This window comes from Azolla caroliniana, unplaced genomic scaffold (genome assembly GCF_043228905.1).
Source record: "Azolla caroliniana isolate FFs.n. ecotype wild unplaced genomic scaffold, voAzoCaro1.0.p SCAF_48, whole genome shotgun sequence".
In the NCBI taxonomy this organism is placed as follows: Eukaryota; Viridiplantae; Streptophyta; class Polypodiopsida; order Salviniales; family Salviniaceae; genus Azolla; species Azolla caroliniana.
The window spans coordinates 131,267-139,906 of record NW_028230483.1 but is presented as its reverse complement, the minus strand read 5'-3'; the positions used below and the strand labels follow the sequence as shown (position 1 = coordinate 139,906).

At 43.4% G+C, this 8,640-nt stretch overlaps 1 protein-coding gene across 1 annotated transcript; it reads right to left on the bottom strand.

Moving 5' to 3' along the window:
- Positions 1 to 2,674: 2,674 nt before the first annotated feature.
- Positions 2,675 to 6,810, bottom strand: LOC147849501 (uncharacterized). Its single transcript, XM_087337476.1, has 2 exons — positions 6,398 to 6,810; positions 2,675 to 6,196 (listed from the first exon to the last, which is right to left on the bottom strand). The coding sequence occupies exons 1-2, from the start codon at positions 6,674 to 6,676 to the stop codon at positions 3,716 to 3,718; spliced, it is 2,760 nt and encodes a 919-aa protein (XP_087193602.1). The 5' UTR covers positions 6,677 to 6,810; the 3' UTR covers positions 2,675 to 3,715.
- Between the last annotated feature and the right edge of the window lie 1,830 nt (positions 6,811 to 8,640).

The following is an 8,640-nucleotide window of genomic DNA, read 5'->3' as shown; positions in this document are numbered from 1 at the left end:
AAAAAGGTTTTGATTTCATAAATGTTGCTCGAATTTCACTATTGTATCTGTTGTATCACCTCTTTACATCATTGGTTCAAAAGTCATAAATACCATTACATTTTAGTGATACATTATTGTTGTTGTTTTGTAGTAAGGAAAAGTATGAGACTGTCTGAGTGTAAGTAGACCATACAAACTTGGACAAGTAGTCATGAAGGCAAAAATAATAATAACAATTCACCTATCTAACTTGGACTTGGAATGAAGTTCAAGTGGTGTGGCCAGTTGACTTGATGTATTGATGTTGTCTAATCCTAAATTTTCTCTTAAGCTATTGCTCGTTATGTAAGGAGTTCTCTAGCTCCTTAATTATATTGAGCAGCTTAGAAAATTGGTTTCATGTTCCATGTTCATTTGTATGCTCTTTGATTGCACTGATTGTTCTCATTTGTGAGTCCTTGGATGATTTTCTCGATAAAGGCTTTTGGAAACCATACGAACTTGGACAAGTAGTCATGAAGGCAAAAATAATAATAACAAGTCACCTATCTAACTTCAACTTGGAATGAAGTTCAAGTGGTGTGGATAGTTGATGTGATATATTGATGTTGTCTGATCCTAAATTTTCTCTTAAGCTATTGCTCGTTATGTAAGGAGTTCTCTAGCTCCTTAATTATGTTGACAAGATTAGAATTTTGGTTTCATGTTCCATGTTCATTTGTATGCTCTTTGATGACACTGATTGTTCTCATTTGTGAGTCCTTGGATGCTTTTCATGATAAGTCTGAGTACCGAGAAACAAGATTGTGAGAAAAGAGATTCAATATCTTACAAAGAAATTTGTCGTATAAGGGGTATTCCACTTGTAGCACACTAGTTGAGTTCTTGAATGAAATTCCACATTATTGTTAGTGTTCTTATCCTTATTATTCTTAAATATCAATAAACATTTTCATTGTACTACTAACTATGCATTGCTATACAATAATTGCATATGCATGATTGCATGCAGTTCATGAGCTTGTACTAAGTTCCTTTTTCTTAAGATCTAGACAAGATATGCAAGAAGTAGTATTTTAGTGTATTGCACACATGAATTGATGGCCAATATAGAATTAAGCCTTGACAAAAATTATTTCTCTCCTTAGGATTTCTATACCTTGAGATACTATACTTTCTATGCAAGTGTCCCTTATTTCGAACAATGAGGTAAGATTTTTTTACACAAATACCAAGGCAAAAAGTTTGGAGCAACACAAAAAGTTGGGTGTTTGAACAAAGAAAGTTCATGTCTTACCATATTACTCGGCCTTTGACGTTAGTAAGTGTAGATACACTCACAATCCTAGGAGGAATAGATTTTCCCTAGGCATGGGATATGATGCCGTGATAAAAGCAATCATTGCACAAAATGTGCTTCATCATACAGCATGTTCAATGCTTGAAAAGAACTAGTTTCTTTTGTTATGATGTCGATAAATATGATTGATTACCAGGACTGCCAATGCAACTCCAAGACTTTATGGAAATATTTGTGGTGTGAACAAAACTATTGTGAACACCGCTCTATCTAAAAGCCGACTAAAGGCAATGAATGCAATAGTGCAGCGTGGCCATCCCCTAAAAGTTGATGGTTTGAGACTTTGGACATAAGTCTACATTCAATTTTCCAATGATGTAACATTTTCTCAATCAATAAAAATACCTCATGCATTTTGTTTCAAGATTTGTGTTTCATTTATCAATCTTGTGGAAACATGAGTTCATATTTTCAAAGTATAAAAGAATCAAATAAAGGGATTTCAAATTGCCATGAATTTTGACTTGCTTGTGATTGATGAAGTACCAAAACATGAGAGCGAAATTTAGAATTTGGCCATGATCGAGGTCCCCAACATAAGCATCCCCATCCCCGAGAACTAAATGATCCCACCTATTGATCCTTTTGTTGAAACTATATGGGAAGACGAGACAAATCCCACGTCGAAAAGCTTTACCAATAAATCATAGGATAAATAAACCCAAAATGACACTCCAAACTATGGACACATGGAAATTGACGCCACTATAATCAAGGTATGCACTATTTAATGCAGAAGGTTGAGTCCCCAGCCTATTGCGTTGAGGTTGTGAACCAACAAAGCCATACAAAGCCTAAATATTGTGGAACGGCTGTGAAAACAAGTGGGTGGACACTTCTTGTTCTTTGCATTTAAATTGAAGTCAAGGCATGATTTACTTCTCAAAGATAGTGTCATGTGGCATCTAGGACATAGTCGAGGAATGTAAAGAGAGGGTCTTCATGATGGGGAGGTTATTTTTCCGTAAGGGTAGGAGGGATACCAAGCTAGAATTGACAGCAAAAGGCTATGCATCCAAAGGTTCAACTTGTGAGCCTTTTTAACTCAAACCATCGTGTAGCTTGATGTGAATCCCAACTCTTACTTTATTGCATCACATTTTGTGTGCATGCATTGATTCTAGGCTGTCTTTATCCTTGGTAGGCTAGTCAAGTAGAGACCTTGTGGCTCATGTAGTACCTTTGCATGACCTAAAGTGGTGCTTTATTGCACCTTCATGTTGCACGAACATCTTATTCTAATTGAAGTGCTCCAAACATGAAGATATTAAAGGATAAGAAAGCGGCTATGACAAAATCAATGTAGCTTGCACATTAGTAGTAATAAAGACATTGTAGGAAATACATGTACAAACCATCACACCACTAGGAGGTGTAGGTCAATATACTAAGACAATATGTTCTTACACATATGTCTAAGAAATAAAATTGACAAATTACTGAAAGGTGACCATTGCTTTTGGTAGTGTTGGCTTTGTCATATGATAGAGGAGCCATGGTATGTTAGCTGGGTTAGCACACTTACAATAGTTGCATCGAGGCATAACATGACAACAAGTTTTGGCTTGTTGATTGAGCATAGTCAACTTTCACATGGACAATAGTGCCAAGGGATAACTTTTAACACAGAGTCCAAGCTCCCCCGGGTGATTATCAAGGTTTGCCGAGCTCGAGATAACACAACGACCAAGGCTCTAGAAAATTGAACATAACACCGAAAGGATAATCGATCAGTAAACCTTTCGAGCATGCGGAAAAACGGTCAAGGTTCTTGCAGTCAGCAATATTTGTTAGGGTTCGCGGAATTAAGTCCTAAAAGTGGTAACACATGTATGGAGCTAGCTAGCTATACTATACACGGTGGCTTATATTTGTGAGGCGACCAGAGAACTGGGCCCATGCCCTCGAGTTCACTCACGTGGCCGGCACCATTAGTTAGTTTCTGTCCTAGTATCCAACAAGACCGGACGGACACACATGATCGCAGTTACTCATCACCGGACAGACGAGGCGGGTATGGAACATCAAGTGCTCATTTGCGAATCCGAGAGGGAGAAGATCGAAGGATGGAAGGAAACGTGATCCGAAGGCCCGCCCGTCTTTCTTCTTCTTCTTTTTCTTTATAAGTGTTGTAGATGAGGTCGGAACGAACAGCATGGTCCACGACCCGATGGGTCCACGAGCAATGGGTTCACGACCGATGGTGCACGACCAGAAATGTAAGTAAAAGGACAAGGTGCAAGGTTGGGCGGGAGGGCGGGTGGGGGCGGAGCGGCAAGAACAAGCGTGGTGGCAAGCTGTCACTGGGCGGGCGGGCGGACAGAGCAGAAGCTTGTCCGGGGACGGGCGGGGACGGGCATACGGGAAGAAGCTTTAGCCAAGCCGAGATGGGCCAGGCAGGGCCGAGGCGTCGTGGCCGCCTGAAAGGCGGGCACCCGGCCGACTTCTCCCTTCTTCTTCTTCTTCTTCTTCTTCTTCTTCTTCTTCTGCTCTGCGGCGGTGGATATGGCTGTTCACCGAGCTCCTCTGCATTCGCCTGCGGCTGCCCCTGCAAATGCTTTCCTGTACCCTCTCCAGCTCCGCTTCCATGGCCGCAGACAGCATCGCCCCTGACCTCTGTATCTTCTCCCTCGCCATCTCCAAGCGGTGCACAGCCCCAGCCATGTTCCTGGCGCCCGCCATAGCCATAGCTTCCGAGATGGCCCTTGCCGCTCGCAGCCTGTTCCTGTGCCGATCCACTTCGCTGACAGACATATGAATCTCATCACTCCCGCTTGTGTCGGGATCCTGCAGCCGATCAGACCACGCATGGATACCAGAGCTTTTCGTGGTATCGTTGTTCTTCCTAGCTGCGATCATCAGTTGGGAGGAGGGCCTGCGATGGAGGAGCACCTGCGTGGGAGCCGTCTGCAAGGAAGCTCCTGTGTTAGGATCTGTGTATCGACAGTAAACCGCCATTAAAGCTTCGCTGGTGCCAGAGGAAGCTACTTTCCGCGCCGCTATACTACCATTTCTAGGGTTCATCATCAGATCAGCGCGACCAGGTTCTGATGCTACAACAGGTAAGCGAACATGAAGAAGAAGCTCCCTCTCTTCGTGTGCGCACAGATCTCCTAAGCTTACTCGGATATGACGACCTGCGGTGATACTATGGCATGGTGATGTTGCCGAGCTATGGAAGCTCGAAGGATTAGCTCCTTCCTCGCCTATCTCGACGCCAAGAATCTCTGCACGAGAACTGCTGTGAGGATTCACCTTCACATCGATCTGCACTTGCACTGCCACCACGCTCAACAGGCTACCCAAGCTTTGTGCGAAAGATTGCTCATGCATACTGTTATTGCTGGTATTGGTAACAAGAAGCTCGCCATCGCTATCGCCATCGCCATGGCTCGCTTCCGTACTGTGCAGAGAGTTGACCACGTCGAAGGTGAAGGAAGAACCGCCAGATTCTTCAGAGATGGATTGTAGCAGCGTGCCATGGCGGCCATATTGGCATGGCGGACTATGATCTGATTGCGACTGTAAACTGAAGGTGTGTACAGGGATTTCAAACGGGACACGAGCTGCAGAGGTAGAAGAGGAAACTGAGGAAGAAGAAGAAGAAACAGACGAGGAGGAAGAAGAAGAAGAAGAAGAAGAAGGGTGGATAGGCGATGACATGGCTATGGCGGAGCTTCCTTTGGATATATGGCGAGATAATCTTCGAGCTTCATCAGCACGAGACGTAGGAGAGTTGGATCCATCTTGGCCATCGGACAGGAGCATAACGGTCGCCACAGGGTTCTTGAACCGCCTCTGCTTCAAAATCTCTGAACCTTTACGCAGACCTTCAGCTATGGCGGTCCCCCCTGTGCAGGCCAACGCATTTACAGCTTCCATGGCGACTCGCTTCCCGTCCTCTGTCATTCTCCGCAGCGCCATCACTCTCCTCGCTCTCGCAGAGAAGCTCACGATGCTCAGACGATCCGCACAGCCCAAGCTCCTCACCACCATCGCCATAGCTCGCTTCAGCAGTCCAAGCTTCGTCCCTTCCATGCTTCTGCTCACATCCAGCACAGCCACCAAGTCCACTGCTGAAGCTCGCCATCGCCTAGGCTGACCAGAATCGTATCCTCCTCGTCCCTGCAGTATCTTGGCGAGCTGTTTCTCTTCATCTCTCGCCCCTGCGCCTCTGAGGTGGATCAAGATCACCATGCTTTCTCTGGCTTCATCGCTACAGACCTCGCTCTCCTCTGCCAAGGCCGTGATTTTCATCGCTGGCTTCCTTCCACGTCCATCTCCACCATTCCCATCTCCTGCTCTCATCGACGGCAACAACGATGAACTTGCTTGATGGTCCGCCATCGCTACGCCAAGATGGCGATCTAGAGAACCTTCGAGAAGCTCTTCATCGTCATCGTATCTCCCTCCTTCTGTTTCTTCTGCTTTTATCTGCTTTTCTGTCTCCTGCGCAGCCTGAAAACGAGCGATGGATTCATCTAACCTTCTGAGGACAGGTTTAAGTGAATATCGACGAGGACGCTGTATATCATGCACTCTAATGAAAGAGGGAAGCTCGCCATAGCCATGACCATTTGGACTAGCAACAGGCTGCGGATGCGGAGTGGCGTTTCTGTAAGTACTGGAGGAGCTTCGGCTGCCAAGGCTATGTCCGTGACGGCGATGGCGATTTAGCAACAGAGCTTGGCATGGAACTTCTTTCCAGGTAGCCCGACACACAGGGCACACCAAGTTTCCATAGCTCACGTTCGAAGCAATGCAGGAGAAATGGAAGGTATGGGAGCATTCTGCTGTGAAAAGCGCGTGTCCATGTCCAGGTCGCATCGTCTCCAAGCAGATCGCACAGGCGCTCTACTCGTCATGATTAGCGAATATGAAGAAGAAGAAGAAGAAGAAGAAGAAGATCAATAGTAGCAGAGAGATTCATATTAATAGCATTTCCATGAGCAGAATCGAAAAATGATAATTGTCAAGCATCCGCCATTAAAACACGGCGAATCTCCATATTGCAGACAAAGAAAAGAAAAGAAAAAAAGCAAAGATTTTTCTTACCCTCAGTGAGGATTTGGAGGCGCGTATGCTGAACACTTTGGGAGCAAATCGTGGAGAGAGAAGATTCGCAGGTATGGAGGTATTACTGATCGAACAAGCAGGGATTGATATGGTGGATGAATTAATCCCATCGCCAGAATTAGACAGATCGTGGGAAATTGTATGAGTCTCGTCTTCAGGGAAGAAGCTTCCATCGCCTCCAGAGGAAGGAGAATGAGGGGAAACGCAGACATGGAGAGCTTGGTAGGCTTTTCTCCAACCAGAAAGGATTGCCATCATATATAGAAGGAACAGGATTATTATGCAAGAAACGAATGGGAGAAGGAGAAGATGGTGGCGATGGTGGGTATCAGACAGGAAATCACAGAAGATAAAGAAGAAGAAGAAGAAGAGGGTCGATATTCATGCAGAGAGAAACAGAGGTCGCCATAGCCACCCTTGAAGCCGCCCACTTCAGCCTGGGACCATAGCCATAGCTTATTTAAAAGAGAAAAGATATAGCTTATTAAACTAGGCTCCAAGTTTAGTAGAAATTCCAAAAGTAGCCTCCTTCCACCCATGGTTAAGTTTAAATTGGAGGTTAACAAGTCCCGAAAGGTTAGTATTTAACCATGGTTAGTTGTGATGTTAAGGTTAGTTGTCCCAAGGTTTTAGTGCTCCTTCTAAGGGCATGTTGTACATACTAACTACTAAGGTTGATTTCCCTCCCAGCCCAGGATTTTACCCTAGGATTATGCCTTAGTTCAACAACAATTACACGTCACGTGTTATACCGCCGCGGCCCTATCGTCTCTTCTATTGATCCAAATGTTGCAAATATGTATGTATGTATGTATGTATGTATACTTATGTGGGGGGTCGTACGTATTTCATGATATATTGAGATATGTGGGTGGTCATACGTATTTCATGATATATCGTCTCTTCTGTTGATCCAAATGTTGCAAATATGTATGTATGTATGTATACTTATGTGGGTGGTCGTACGTATTTCATGATATATCGAGATGTGTATTTATGTCTAGCGTGTACTACCTCATATTTGGCTTGTGCAATGTGAGTTCATCTTAGTGGGATGAGAGTGGATTGCAAGTGGTTCCAAAAAGTGCACAGGTAAAAAAGTGCATTTACGAAAGAGATTTTCACATGGAAATCCAAAAGCCACTCCCCAAAACCATAAACTAAATACATGTGTGTTTTAGCCTTATGTAGTAGTGTAGACAAACCCACCATCGACAACCTCAATCGTTTACGACAATTACCCCTCCCATTGATGAGACTTATATGTGATGTTATGTGTACATGTTTTAACGTACATGTTTGTGTCAATACATATAAGGTTGGGATGAACCCTTTTCAACACTAAGAATGTAAGGTTTCAACCGTATGTAGACAACCAACTCTATTTAAATGTGAGTTCCATTGAAGACTATATGTAGTAAACCTTGGGATGTGTTTATGAATGAGTATAACATGGGCACTCTCTATTGAATCAAGGAGTAAATCACACCCATTCTTCCTTGAGTCATTAAATAGCCCAAATTAGAAAATATACATATAAAGCATGTAAAATATGGACGAAACAAAACATAAATGCCTGTACCAACCGTCACGCATTTTATGTATAGTGTTCCAAATACTTGCAATGTCCTTTGCAGTGAATAAAGTTATGTATTTTGATCAATATGTTAAGTGCGTGCAATGTAGCACGAGGATATGTAGAGCACATGTTATGCGTATTTATATTTACACTTACAATACATGCAATCCCGAAGTGTATGCCATGTTTGCGACTTTGCCTTAATTGCACAACTTTACTACGTTCTTTTATAGCCTAGCATGTAGGTATCCCTAACAAGTGACAAACACCCACCTTGGAATTTTAACCAGCTCAATTCATAGTCCATTTATGTTCTTTTTCCCTCTTTAGAGATGTTAATACACTTGCGAGCCTTCTTCTCCTATTTTCCTTATGTCCCGTACCAAGGGTCACATTTCATCACCATCTCATTCCACTCTCATTTTTAAGCATAAAGGCCTTCCTGTTATACCATTACCAATCACAAAACATGTTGTTGGTTGTTCAATATTTTTTTATACAAATTGGCTACTTTGATTCGGTTGGCAAAAAGGTCATATTACGTGGCGGGGCCTCATTGATTACTTATCCTCCAATTGTTTCTGTAAACAAGCATCTTTGAAGATGACATGGGTCCATTAGAAGGATCTTGTACTAAACAACG

Excerpts from the sequence above, each read along its gene's own strand:
- LOC147849501 (XM_087337476.1), bottom strand. The coding sequence starts at position 6,676 with ATGATGGCAATCCTTTCTGGTTGGAGAAAAGCCTACCAAGCTCTCCAT. Across the intron at positions 6,197-6,397 it reads CCTCCAAATCCTCACTGAGG|AGCGCCTGTGCGATCTGCTT; the intron begins GTAAGAAAAATC and ends CATGACGAGTAG.